Source organism: Coregonus lavaretus (assembly GCF_964263955.1).
Source record: "Coregonus lavaretus genome assembly, chromosome: 8".
Classification (NCBI taxonomy): Eukaryota; Metazoa; Chordata; class Actinopteri; order Salmoniformes; family Salmonidae; genus Coregonus; species Coregonus lavaretus.
In genome coordinates this window covers 36245449-36259724 of record NC_139995.1, presented here as the reverse complement: position 1 = coordinate 36259724, position 14276 = coordinate 36245449, and the positions used below count along the sequence as shown (strand labels likewise).

General features: G+C 42.8%; 1 protein-coding gene across 2 annotated transcripts in view; it reads left to right on the top strand.

The window, feature by feature from the left end:
- Positions 1-3939: 3939 nt before the first annotated feature.
- The window catches only part of avil (advillin), a 33469-nt gene continuing 23132 nt past the window's right edge, over positions 3940-14276 (top strand). The window contains exons 1-3 of one of the 2 annotated variants that reach the window (XM_084167057.1): positions 3940-4077; positions 4499-4628; positions 4734-4808. In XM_084167057.1, coding sequence (XP_084023183.1) covers positions 4569-4628; positions 4734-4808 — 135 coding nt within the window. In that variant the 5' untranslated portion in view covers positions 3940-4077; positions 4499-4568. Of the gene's footprint in view, positions 4078-4471; positions 4629-4733; positions 4809-14276 lie in introns of those variants that run through there. The other variant, XM_084167058.1, reaches the window with a different exon arrangement.

Genomic DNA, 14276 nt, shown 5'->3' with positions numbered 1-14276 from the left:
GGAGTCACTCACCACCTTCCGGAGACATTTGAAACCCCACCTCTTTAAGGAATACCTGGGATAGGCTAAAGTATTCCTTCTAACCCCCCCCCCCCCCCCCCCCCCCCCAAATTGTAAAGTGGTTATCCCACTGGCTATAGGGTGAACGCACCAATTTGTGAGTCGCTCTGGCTAAGAGCGTCTGCTAAATGACGTTAATGTGCCCTTGAGCAAGGCACTTAACCCTAATTGCTCCTGTAAGTCGCTCTGGTTAAGAGCGTCTGCTAAATGACTAAAATGTAAAATGTAAATGAAAGCTGAATGGCGCAAAGTACAGAGAGATCCTTGATGAAAACCTGCTCAAGAGCACTCAGGACCTCAGACTGGTGCGACGGTTCACCTTCCAACAGGCCAAAAACCCTAAGCACACAGCCAAAACAACGAAGGAGTGGCTTCGGGACAAATCTCTGAATGTCCTTGACTAGCCCAGCCAGAGCCCGAACTTGAAGCCAATCGAACATCTCTGGAGAGACCTTAAAATAGCTGTGCAGCTACGCTCCCCATCCAACCTGACAGAGCTTAAGAGGATCTGCAGAGAAGAATGGGAGAAATTCCCCAAATACAGGTGTGCCAAGCTTGTGTCATACCAAAGAAGACTCGAGGCTGTAATTGCTGCCAAAGGTGCTTCAAAGTACTGAGTAAAGGGTCTGAATACTTATGTAAATGTGATATTTGCAAACATTTCTAAACCTGTTTTTACATTGTCATAATGGGGTATTGTGTGTAGATTGAGTGGGGGAGGAAACTATTTAATCAATTTTAGAATAAAGCTGTAACGTAACAAAATGTGGAAGGTCAAGGGAATACTTTCCAAATGCACTGTATATGCCTTCTCATTGGCTAGAATGGTAAGACATGATCTTGCCTGCCTTCCATCTTTGAGGACATGTATTGCTTTTACTCTCTGGGGTTTTAGGCTCGGTTTCTGTTTAAGCACTTTGTAACAACTGCTGATTTTAAAAAGGGCTTTATAAGTAAATGTGATTGTATTTATTTTGTTAGAGCGGTCACTTGACTATCTTGTCTATATAATAGACAATCTTTGGCAATAGGTAGGGCAGAGGTGGGGCTTATTGAGATTGTGTCATTCTGATCACATAGGGTTGTCTAATCAGAGGTCAGCTTGAGGAAATGTGGCTCCTTCCCTGAGTTGGGTTAACTAATCATTTTATGTTTCACTAATCTTGCCTAAGTGTGTGCATTATTTCCATTCTGCAGGGGTTTCCATGAGAACACAACAGACTACTTGTAGTTTTAACATGTTCCTCTGAATTTGTTTGCCGCAAGGGTGAGGTAGCATAATAGTCAAACTGTGACCAACATGACGCCCTGTCCAAAATACATGGGTGGGATGTCCTTAGTATTTTGTACACTGCACAAGTCATTTGCCTGTCAAACTTCTCAGGCTGCTAAGGGCTCCCTGGTATTTGCATTATGTTTCCAACTAGGTTGAAATACACAAGTTACTGAATAAACTTTCCAGACTGCCTCCCCACTGGGCACAGACGTCAGATCAACGTCTAGTTTTGATTTCCATTTGGTTGAGTTGTCAATTAATGTGAAATCAACAAATGTCACCATGTCATTGGATTTAGGTTAGGAGTTGGGTGAAAAAAATACGAAATTCCCTTACCTTGATTACTTTTTCAAATCCAATCAGTTTTCCACATTGATTCAACGTCATAACATTGATTTTTGTTGAAATGTCGTGGAAACAATGTTGATTCAATCAGTTTTTGCCTAGTGGGTCTGTATGTAAAGCTACGGTTAACTACCAAAATAATGGAAACACAAGTAAATGAGGGATACAAAATATATTGAAAGCAGGGGCTTCCACACAGGTGTAGTTCCTGAGTTAATTAAGCAATTAACAACCCATCATGCTTAGGGTCATGTATAAAAATGCTGTACAGGCCATTATGTTGGCTACCATGGCTATGCCCCCATAGGATGACAATGCCCCCATCCACAGGGCACGAGTGGTCACTGAATGGTTTGATGAGCAGTCACCAGATCTCAACCCAATTGAACACTTATGTGAGATTCTGGAGCGGCGCCTGAGAGCGTTTTCCACCACCATCAACAAAACACCAAATTATGGAATTTCTCCTGGAAGAATTGTGTCGCATCCCTCCGACAGAGTTCCAGACACTTCTAGAATCTATACTAAATTGCATTGAAGCTGTTCTGGCTCGTGGTGGCCCAACACCCTATTAAAATACCCTGAGTGTACAAAATAGTTATTTCTATGATATAGACTGACCAGGTGAATCCAGGTGAAAGCTATGATCCCTTATTGAATAACAAAGGGGTTGAATACTTGACTCAACATTTTAGCTAAAAACATAATTACACTTTGACATTATGGGGTATTGTGTGTGTAGGACAGTGGCATAACATCTCAATGATATAGACTAACCAGGTGAATCCAGGTGAAAGCTGTGATCCCTTATTGATGTCACTTGTTAAATCCACTTCAATCAGTGTAGATGAAGGGGAGGAGACAGGTTAAAGAAGGCTTGTTAAGCCTTGAGACAATTGAGACATCGATTGTGTATGTGTGCCATTCAGAGGGTGAATGGGCAAGACAAAATATTTAAGTGCCTTTGGTAGTAGGTGCCAGGTGCACCAGTTTGAGTGTGTCAAGAACTGCAACACTGCTGGGTTTTTCACTCTCAACAGTTTCCCGTGTGTATCAAGAATGGTCCACCACCCAAAGGACAACCAGCCAACTTGACACAACTGTGGGAAGCATTGGAGTCAACATGGGCCTGCATCCCTGTGTCCATGCCCCAATGAATTGAGGCCGTTCTGAGGGCAAACGGGTGCAACTCAATATTAAGGTGTTCCTAATGTTTTGTACACTATAATATGTTGGGTTTTCCTTTTATTTTGACAGTTACCTGTACTTCTAGAGTGCAGCTAGATTGGGCAGTAAGGACATCCAATGAGAGTATCCTGAAAATCAATAACACCATTCGAAACATAATCAATGTAGAGTGAATGTCACGTAGCACTGTGTCATCATGTGAGATTCTCTCCTACAGTAAAGGCCTCTACTGGGGATGGCTCTTAGGACCTCTCCTACAGCATTGGCCTCTACTGAGGATGGCTCTCAGGACCTCTCCTACAGCATTGGCCTCTACTGAGGATGGCTCTCAGGACCTCTCCTACAGCATTGGCCTCTACTGAGGATGGCTCTCAGGACCTCTCCTACAGCATTGGCCTCTACTGGGGATGGCTCTTAGGACCTCTCCTACAGCATTGGCCTCTACTGGGGAGGACCTTCTAATGCCTAATTGGGGCAGCAGGTAGCTTAGTGGTTAAGAGTGTTGTGCCAGTAACCGAAAGGTCTCTGGTTCTAATCCCCGAGCCGACTAGGTGAAAAATATGTTGATGTGCCCTTGAGCAAGGCACTTAACCCTAATTGCTCCTGTAAGTCGCTCTGGATAAGAGCGTCTGCTAAATGACTAAAATGTAAAATGTAATTATTATAGGCAGCAACTGCATTACAGCATCAATAGTCCATTGTGCAGTGCATCATTTATCAAAAGATCTATAGCTCTGTGGCTTCCTTCCAATACAGCCAGATGCATTTCCTGGCAAAGGGAGGGTTATTTATTACTTCCCCTCCTCTCCCCCCTTCCTCCCACCGCCACTATCACTAATGTGTCCTTTCAGCCCGTGGTCTTTTGAATTTGAGTCGTTTCTGCTCTCTCCTCATTTGCCTGCTGGTTTGTGTATCTTTCTCTAATCAGCGATTGGACGGAGTGATAGGAGAGGTCCTGGAACATGCAAACTCAGGCAAATCTCCCAGGTGCCAAGGGCCAGGAGGAGGAAGAGGAGGAGAAGGAAGCTTTGATGCCCCAGTGACAATCCTAAATCCTCTGGTACTCTCCTGGGGATGTACTGCTGTGTCCAACCTTGAGTCAACGGAAGAACCATCCAGACACACACAGAGAAACTTACTCCTACAAACAAGCAAGTAACTCTCTAGCTGGACACACTTGTCTTCTACCTCTGCAACAGCAACTCCAGGTACTGTTTGACTTGATCTTATCTGCACTCTGTGATTTTTTAGTTTCATGGTGTGTATTGAGAGAAGAGAGTTAGGATGTTTTATGGCTGGATCAATATAGTTAATGGTCAGAGGCTGAGGTGTACACAGCTCTGACCATCAGAACAGTCAGATACAGTATGGTGTGAACTTTGTGACATTGACTGAATCAAATGTATAGTAGTGGATGTTAATGGCAACGCAGTGCTTTTGAATGATTCCCCCTCTTCTTCCGACAACACCCTTTCCAACCAGTTTATGATGCAAATACATTTGTTCTGCAGTAAACCTCCTGTAATCCTGAAATTGATATTGATGTCCTTTTTAATATCCATCTCAATAACCTCCTGTGTCAGATAATGCAATTTGGTTCAGTGGTTACAGAAATACTCCTCCTTCCAGGGTCCAAAAATCAGGAGGTGGTCCAAGGAACTTTCCAACATCAGATTGAGATTGCCTGTATCTGAGAAACATGGAGTACACATTCAGAGCAGTAACCCACAATCCTGGGATTATAATCTGGCGAATCGAGGTAAGGCGGCTATCAGTCAGTGTATTCTTTTAAATTGATCAGGGTGAGGATTTCACAAAGTCAGTGGTGAAAAAGACAGACGTCTGCATTTCTTTGTCCTCACAGAAAATGGAGCCGGTGCAGGTCCCTGAAAAATCCCATGGCAACTTCTACGAGGGCGACTGCTACATCCTACTCTCTGTAAGTCTCCGGGCCGTGATACTCATCAGGGGTGTCATGTCAGCACATTCATTTGTTGAATGAGGGAGTTATGATGTACAGTGCCTAGTGAAAGTCTACACACCCCTTGCACAGTCTTCACATTTTGCTGCCTTAAAATGTAATCTAAAAAGGGATTCAATTGTTTTTTCCCCCTCTACAGATCTACACAGCCTACTCCACATTTTGAAAGGGAAAGAAAGTTATTCAAACATTTCCAAATGAACACAAAAAAAACTAAGATTTCTTAATTGCTAATGTCTTCACACCCCAGAGTAAATACTTGGTGGAAGCAACTTTGGCAGCAATTACAGCTGTAAATCATTTTCAATAAGATTCTGCCAGCTTTGCACAACTCTTAGGGCAACATATATCCATCCTTTTTGTCAAAACTGCTCAAGCTCAGTACATTTGGTTGGGAATCATTGATGGACAGCAATATTTAATCATTGTCTCTGATTTTTTAAGCAGATTTAAGTCAGGACTGAGACTAGACCATTCAGGAACACTCAACACCTCTTGGAAAGCCATTCTGGTATGTCTTTGCATTAACATTTGTGTAATTGTCCCGCGGAAAAATAAAACCCTATCCCAAGGTTAGGTTTTCAGATGACTACAGCAGTTTTTCCTCTTAACTGTTAACCTGGGCTTTGCTCCGTTCATATTTATTTGGACCCTGACAAACTCCCCAGTCCCTGCCAGTGACAAGCATACCCATAACATGATGCTGCCACCACAATACTTGAAAATACAAAGGGATCCACAACATTGCATTTACTCCATATTACTGGCCTGTATGATAAAGTAAAAATCAACTCCAAATCATCCATTCTGTTTGCAACAAGGATGTTAAGCAATACTGCAAGACAACACAGCAAATAAATTAACTTTTTGGCTTTATTTAAAAACTACAGGTTTTGGTCAAATCCAATACAACACATCACAGAGTGAAACCCTCTCTATTTCCAAGTATTGTGGTGGCAGCATCATGTTATATGTATGCTTGTCATCGGCAGGGACTGGGGAGTTTGTCAGGATCAAAATAAATATGAAACAAGAAAAGCCCAGGTGAAAAGTTAGAGGAAAACCTGCCTCAGTCTTCTGAAAACCCTGGGATAGAGTTTTATTTTACAGCGAAACAATTACACAAATGTTAATGCCAAAGACACACCAGAAGGGCTTTCCAAGTGGTGTTGAGTGTTTCTGAGTGGTCTAGTCTCAGTCCTGGCTTAAATTTGCTCGACAAATCTGAGACAAGGTTTGAATATTGCTGTCCATCTATGATTCCCAACCAAATGTAATGAGATTGAGCAATTTTGAAAAAAACAGTGGATATGTTGCCCTAAATGTTGTGCAAAGTTGGTAGAATCTTATTGAAAATGATTCACAGCTGTAATGGCTGCCAAAGGTGCTTCCACCAAGTATTAACTCTGGGGTGTGAAGACATACGCAATCAAGACATCTTGTTTCTTTTGTTTTTTTATTAATTTTGAACATTTTCTATAACTTCCTTTCACTTTGAAAATGTTGTGTCGATCTGTAGGGAACCCCGCCCCCCGCCCCACACACACACACATTTAATCCATTTTTAGATTGAATTTTAATGCAACAAAATGTGAAGACTGTGCATTGGGTGTGTAGACTTTCAATAAGCATTGTATGTTAATTAATGCCCTGGAGTGAATCAGTGTGTTTGCTGTGTAGATGATGTTTGCTTTGGAGTCTGTTTTACATAATTATCATAGTGGTGACAGTATTTGCATGCTGACGACTATATACCGTGGGTCCTGGTTTGAAAGCCTGTGAGTCACAAAATGCTCTTTATGATGTTTCCTCTTTCTATCTCTGTCTGCCTCTACCTCCTCCTCTTTCTATCGCCCTCCATGCTTTTTATCTCTTTCTATCGCATCTCCACCCTCTCCTTATCTATCTATCTACAGCGCCTTGCAAAAGTATTCATCCCCCTTGGCGTTTTTCCTATTTTGTTGCATTACAACCTGTAATTTAAATTGATTTTTATTTGGATTTCATGTAATGGACATACACATAATAGTCCAAATTGGTGACGTGAAATGAATAAAATAACGGAAAAGTGGTGCGTGCATATGTATTCACCCCCTTTGCTATGAAGCCCCTAAATATGATCTGGTGCAACCAATTACCTTCAGAAGTCACATAATTAGTTAAATAATGTCCACCTGTGTGCAATCTAAGTGTCACATGATCTGTCACATGATTTCAGTATATACAGTGGGGAAAAAAAGTATTTAGTCAGCCACCAATTGTGCAAGTTCTCCCACTTAAAAAGATGAGAGAGGCCTGTAATTTTCATCATAGGTACACGTCAACTATGACAGACAAATTGAGAAAAAAAAATCCAGAAAATCACATTGTAGGATTTTTTATGAATTTATTTGCAAATTATGGTGGAAAATAAGTATTTGGTCACCTACAAACAAGCAAGATTTCTGGCTCTCACAGACCTGTAACTTCTTCTTTAAGAGGCTCCTCTGTCCTCCACTCGTTACCTGTATTAATGGCACCTGTTTGAACTTGTTATCAGTATAAAAGACACCTGTCCACAACCTCAAACAGTCACACTCCAAACTCCACTATGGCCAAGACCAAAGAGCTGTCAAAGGACACCAGAAACAAAATTGTAGACCTGCACCAGGCTGGGAAGACTGAATCTGCAATAGGTAAGCAGCTTGGTTTGAAGAAATCAACTGTGGGAGCAATTATTAGGAAATGGAAGACATACAAGACCACTGATAATCTCCCTCGATCTGGGGCTCCACGCAAGATCTCACCCCGTGGGGTCAAAATGATCACAAGAATGGTGAGCAAAAATCCCAGAACCACACGGGGGGACCTAGTGAATGACCTGCAGAGAGCTGGGACCAAAGTAACAAAGCCTACCATCAGTAACACACTACGCCGCCAGGGACTCAAATCCTGAGTGTCCCCCTGCTTAAGCCAGTACATGTCCAGGCCCGTCTGAAGTTTGCTAGAGTGCATTTGGATGATCCAGAAGAGGATTGGGAGAATGTCATATGGTCAGATGAAACCAAACTATAACTTTTTGGTAAAAACTCAACTCGTCGTGTTTGGAGGACAAAGAATGCTGAGTTGCATCCAAAGAACACCATACCTACTGTGAAGCATGGGGGTGGAAACATCATGCTTTGGGGCTGTTTTTCTGCAAAGGGACCAGGACGACTGATCCGTGTAAAGGAAAGAATGAATGGGGCCATGTATCGTGAGATTTTTAGTGAAAACCTCCTTCTATCAGCAAGGGCATTGAAGATGAAACGTGGCTGGGTCTTTCAGCATGACAATGATCCCAAACACACCGCCCGGGCAACGAAGGAGTGGCTTCGTAAGAAGCATTTCAAGGTCCTGGAGTGGCCTAGCCAGTCTCCAGATCTCAACCCCATAGAAAATCTTTGGAGGGAGTTGAAAGTCTGTGTTGCCCAGCTAAAGCCCCAAAACATCACTGCTCTAGAGGAGATCTGCATGGAGGAATGGGCCAAAATACCAGCAACAGCGTGTGAAAACCTTGTGAAGACTTACAGAAAACGTTTGACCTGTGTCATTGCCAACAAAGGGTATATAACAAAGTATTGAGAAACTTTTGTTATTGACCAAATACTTATTTTCCACCATAATTTGCAAATAAATTCATAAAAAATCCTACAATGTGATTTTCTGGATTTTTTTTCCTCATTTTGTCTGTCATAGTTGACGTGTACCTATGATGAAAATTACAGGCCTCTCTCATCTTTTTAAGTGGGAGAACATGCACAATTGGTGGCTGACTAAATACTTTTTCCCCCCACTGTATACACCTGTTCTGAAAGGCCCCAGAGTCTGCAACACCACTAAGCAAGGGGCACCACCAAGCAAGCGGCACCATGAAGACCAAGGAGCTCTCCACCCCAGATCGGGGTTGGGTTATAAAAAAATATCAGAAACTTTGAACATCCCACGGAGCACCATTAGACCACTCCAGAGTGGCGCAGAGGTCTAAGGCACTGCATCTCAGTGCTTGAGGTGTCACTACAGACCCCCTGGTTCGATTCCAGGCAATATCACAACCAGCCGTGATTGGGTGTCCCATAGGGCGGCGCACAATTGGCCCAGCGTTGTCCGGGTTTGGCCGGTGTAGGCCGTCATTGTAAATAAGAATTTGTTCTTAACTGACTTGCCTAGTTAAATAAAGGTTAAAAATGTATATAAAAAAATAAATGTCATCCATTATTTAAAAATTTAAAGAATAATGGCACCACAACAAACCTGCCAAGAGAGGGCCGCCCACCAAAACTCACGGACCAGACAAGGAGGGCATTAATCAGAGAGGCAACAAAGACACCAAAGATAACCCTGAAGGAGCTGCAAAGCTCCACAGCGGATATTGGAGTATCTGTCCATAGGACCACTTTAAGCCGTATACTCCACAGAGCTGGGCTTTACGGAAGAGTGGCCAGAAAAAAGCCCTTGCTTAAAGAAAGAAATAAGCAAACACGTTTGTTGTTCGCCAAAAGCCATGTGAGAGACTCCCCAAAGAGTCTCCCACAAAGAAGGTACTCTGGTACTCTGGTCAGATGAGACTAAAATTGAGCTTTTTGGCCATCAAGGAAAATGCTATGTCTGGCGCAAACCCAACACTCTCATCACACCGAGAACACCATCCCTACAGTGAAGCATGGTGGTGGCAGCATCATGCTGTGGGGATGTTTTTCATCGGCAGGGACTGGGAAACTGGTCAGAATTGAAGGAATGATGGATGGCGCTAAATACAGGGAAATTCTTGAGGGAAACCTGTTTCAGTCTTCCAGAGATTTGAGACTGGGATGGAGGTTCACCTTCCAGCAGGACAATGACCCTAAGCATACTGCTAAAGCAACACTTGAGTGGTTTAAGGGGAAATATTTAAATGTCTTGGAATGGCCTAGTCAAAGCCCAGACCTCAATCCAATTGAGAATCTGTGGTATGACTTAAAGATTGCTGTACACCAGCGGAACCCATCCAACTTGAAGGAGCTGGAGCAGTTTTGCCTTGAAGAATGGGCAAATATCCCAGTGACTAGATGTGCCAAGCTTATAGAGACATACCCCAAGAGACTTGCAGCTGTAATTGTTGCAAAAGGTGGCTCTATATGACGATAAACGGTTAAGAGGTAAGCCGTAATTTCGATTAAGACATGAGCGAGCTGAGACGGATGTAGCCTATATGCTGCCTATTCGTTCAGCACTTTTGAAATGGACAGCGACATAATTCAGAACATGGGCCGTTCTTACAGTATTCCCCCATGTACATCAAGTCCGAACAGTAGGTTACATTAACAGGGACACATAAGCAGACAATGAAAGCTCTTACAATGGGGGAAAGTAAGCAGGCAATGAAAGGTGTTACAATATTTGATTATGACATTTCTCTAAAACTGGTTATAGACTACATGTGCACCACCAAGTCCGAACAGTAGGCTAATCTAACGGGGGCACATAAGCAGACAATGAAAGGTCTTACAATGGGGGCACGTAAGCAGAAAATGAAAGCTGTTACAATATTCGATGATGACATTTCTCTAAAGCTAGGTATAGGCAAGTCAGAACAGTTGTACAAACTGACCCCACAGTGCTGTCTTACAATTGCCACACAATTTAATGCATGCTATAAATCTGGCAAGCACGTACAGTGCACTCGGAAAGTATTCAGACCCCTTGACTTTTTCCACATTTTGTTACATTACAGCCTTATTCTAAAATTGATTAAATAAATAACAATCCTCATCAATCTACACACAATACTCCATAATGACAAAGCGAAAACAGGTTTTTAGAAATGTATTATTTACATAAGTATTCAGACCCTTTGCTATGAGACTCGAAATTGTGCTCAGGTGCATCCTGTTTCCATTGATCATCCTTGAGATGTTTCTACAACTTGATTGGAGTACACCTGTGGTAAATTCAATTGATTGGACATGATTTGGAAAGGCACACACCTGTCTATATAATTCCCCTTTAGCTCAGTTGGTAGAGCATGGCGCTTGCAACGCCAGGGTTGTGGATTCGTTTCCCACGGGGGGCCAGTAGGAAAATGTATGCACTCACTAACTGTAAGTCGCTCTGGATAAGAGCATCTGCTAAATTACTAAAATGTAAACGTAAAATGTCTCAGTTGACAGTGCATGTCAGAGCAAAAACCAAGCCATGAGGTCGAAGGAATTGTCCGTAGAGCTCTGAGACAGGATTGTGTTGAGGCACAGACTTGGGGAAGGGTACCAAAACATTTCTGCAGCATTGAAGGTCCCGAAGAACACAGTGGCATCCATCATTCTGGTCTGATGAAACAAAGATTGAACTCTTTTACAGTTGAAGTCAGAAGTTTACATACACTTAGATTGGAGTCATTAAAACTAGTTTTTCAACCTCTCCACAAATGTCTTGTTAACAAACTATAGTTTTAGCAAGTCAGTTAGGACATCTACTTTGTGCATGACACAAGTAATTTTTCCAACAATTGTTTACAGACAGATTATTTCACTGTATCACAATGAAATAATCTGTCTGTATCACAATTCCAGTGGGTCACAATTCACTGTATCACAATTCCAGTGGGTCAGAAGTTTACATACACTAAGTTGACTGTGCCTTTAAACAGCTTGGAAAATTCCAGAAAATGATGTCATGGCTTTAGAAGCTTCTGATAGGCTAATTGACATAATTTGAGTCAATTGGAGGTGTACCTGTGGATGTATTTCAAGGCCTACCTTCAAACTCAGTGCCTCTTTGCTTGACATCATGGGAAATCAGCCAAGACCTTAGAAAAACAATTGTAGACCTCCACAAGTCTGGTTCATCCTTGGGAGCATCTGAAGGTACCACGTTCATCTGTACAAACAATAGTACGCAAGTATAAACACCATAGGACCACGCAGCCGTCATACCACTCAGGAAGGAGACGCGTTCTGTCTCCTAGAGATGAACGTACTTTGGTGCGAAAAGTGCAAAAAAATCCCAGAACAACAGCAAAGGACCTTGTGAAGATGCTGTATGAAACAGGTACAAAAGTGTCAATATCCACAGTAAAACGAGTCCTATATTGACATAACCTGAAAGGCTGCTCAGCAAGGAAGAAGCCACTGCTCCAAAACCGCCATAAAAAAGCCAGACTACGGTTTGCAACTGCACATGGGGACAAAGATCGTACTTTTTGGAGAAATGTCCTATGGGCTGATGAATCAAAAATATAACTGTTTGGCCATAATTACCATCGTTATGTTTGAAGGAAAAAGGGGGACGCTTGCAAGCCGAAGAACAACATCCCAACCGTGAATCACGGGGGTGGCAGCATCATGCTGTGGGGGTGCTTTGCTGCAGGAGGGACTGGTGCACTTCACAAAATAGATGGCATAGTCCCCTGTAGCTCAGTTGGTAGAGCATGGCGCTTGCAACGCCAGGGTTGTGGGTTCGTTTCCCACGGGGGGCCAGTATGAAAATGTATGCATTCACTAACTGTAAGTCGCTCTGGATAAGAGCGTCTGCTAAATGACTAAAATGTAAATGTAAAATGAAATGTAAATGCATCATGAGGAAGGACAATTATGTGGATATATTGAAGCAACATCTCAAGACATCAGTCAGGAAGTTAAAGCTTGGTCGCAAATGGGTCTTCCAAATGGACAATGACCCCAAGCATACTTCCAAAGTTGTGGCAAAATGGCTTAAGTACAATAAAGTCAAGGTATTGGAGTGGCTATCACAAAGCTCTGATCTCAATCTTATAGAACATTTGTGGGCAGAACTGAAAAAGCGTGTGCGAGCAAGGAGGCCTACAAACCTGACTCAGTTACACCAGCTCTGTCAGGAGGAATGGGCCAAAATTCACCCAACTTATTGTGGAAAGCTTGTGCAAGGCTACCCAAAACGTTTGACCCAAGTTAAACAATTTAAAGGCAATGCTACCAAATACTAATTGAGTGTATGTAAAGTTCTGACCCACTGGGAATGTGATGAAATAAATAAAAGCTGAAATAAATAATTCTCTCTACTATTATTCTGACATTTCACATTCTTAAAATAAAGTGGTGATCCTAACTGACCTAAGACAGGTACATTTTACTAGGATTAAATGTCAGGAATTGTGAAAAACTGAGTTTAAATGTATTTGGCTAAGGTGTATGTAAACTTCCGACTTCAACTGTATTTTCAGGTCTCTCCAGAGATATTAGATCGGGTTCAAGTCTGGGCTCTGGCTGGGCCACTCAAGGACATTCAGAGACTTGTCCCAAAGCCACTCCTGCGTTGTCTTGGCTGTGTGCTTATGGTCGTTGTCCTGTTGGAAGGTGAATCTTTCGCCCCTGTCTGAGGTCCTGAGCACTCTGGAGCAGGTTTTCATCAAGGATCTCTGTACTTTGCTCTGTTCCTCTTTCCCTTAATCCTGACTAGTCCCCCAGTCCCTGCTACTGAAAAACATCCCCACAGCATGATGCTGCCACCACCATGCTTCACCTTAGGGATGGTGACAGGTTTCCTCCAGACGAGACACTTGGCATTCAGGCTAAAGAGTTCAATCTTTGTTTCATGAGACCAGAGAATCTTGTTTCTCATGGTCAGAGTCCTTTAGGTACCTTTTGGCAAACTCCAAGCAGGCTGTCATGTGCCTTTTACTGAAGAGTGGCTTCCGTCTGGCCACTCTACCATAAAGGCCTGATTGGTGGAGTGCTGCAGAGATGGTTGTCCTTCTGGAAGGTTCTCCCATCTACACAGAGGAACTGTGGAGCTCTTTCAGAGTGACCATCGGGTTCTTGGTCACCTCCCTGACCAAGGCCCTTCTCCCTCGATTGCTCAGTTTGGCCGGCGGCCAGCTCTAGGAAGAGTCTTGGTGGTTCCAAACTTCTTCCATTTAAGAATGGTGGAGGCCACTGTGTTCTTGGGGACCTTCAATACTGCAGAAATGTTTTGGTACCCTTCCCCAGATCTGTGCCTCGACACAATCCTGTCTCGGAGCTCTACGGACAATTCCTTCAACCTCATGGCTTGGTTTTTCCGAATGCACTGTACATATCTACCTCAATTACCTCGTACCCCAGCACATCGACTCGGTATTGGTACCCCGTGTATATAGCCAAGTTATCGTTACTCATTGTGTATTTATTATTACTTTTCTATTATTTCTCTATTTTCTTTCTCTCTGCATTGTTGGGAAGGGCCCGTAAGTAAGCATTTCACTGTTAGTCTAGTCTACACCTGTTGTTTACGAAGCATGTGACGAATAACATTTGATTTGATGTAGTTCAATGCTGCAGACATTTTTTGGTACCCTTCCCCAGATCTGTGCCTCGACACAATCCTGTCTCAGAGCTCTACGGGCAATTCCTTCGACCTCATGGCTTGGTTTTTGCGCTGATATGCACTGTCAACTGTGGGACCTTATATAGACAG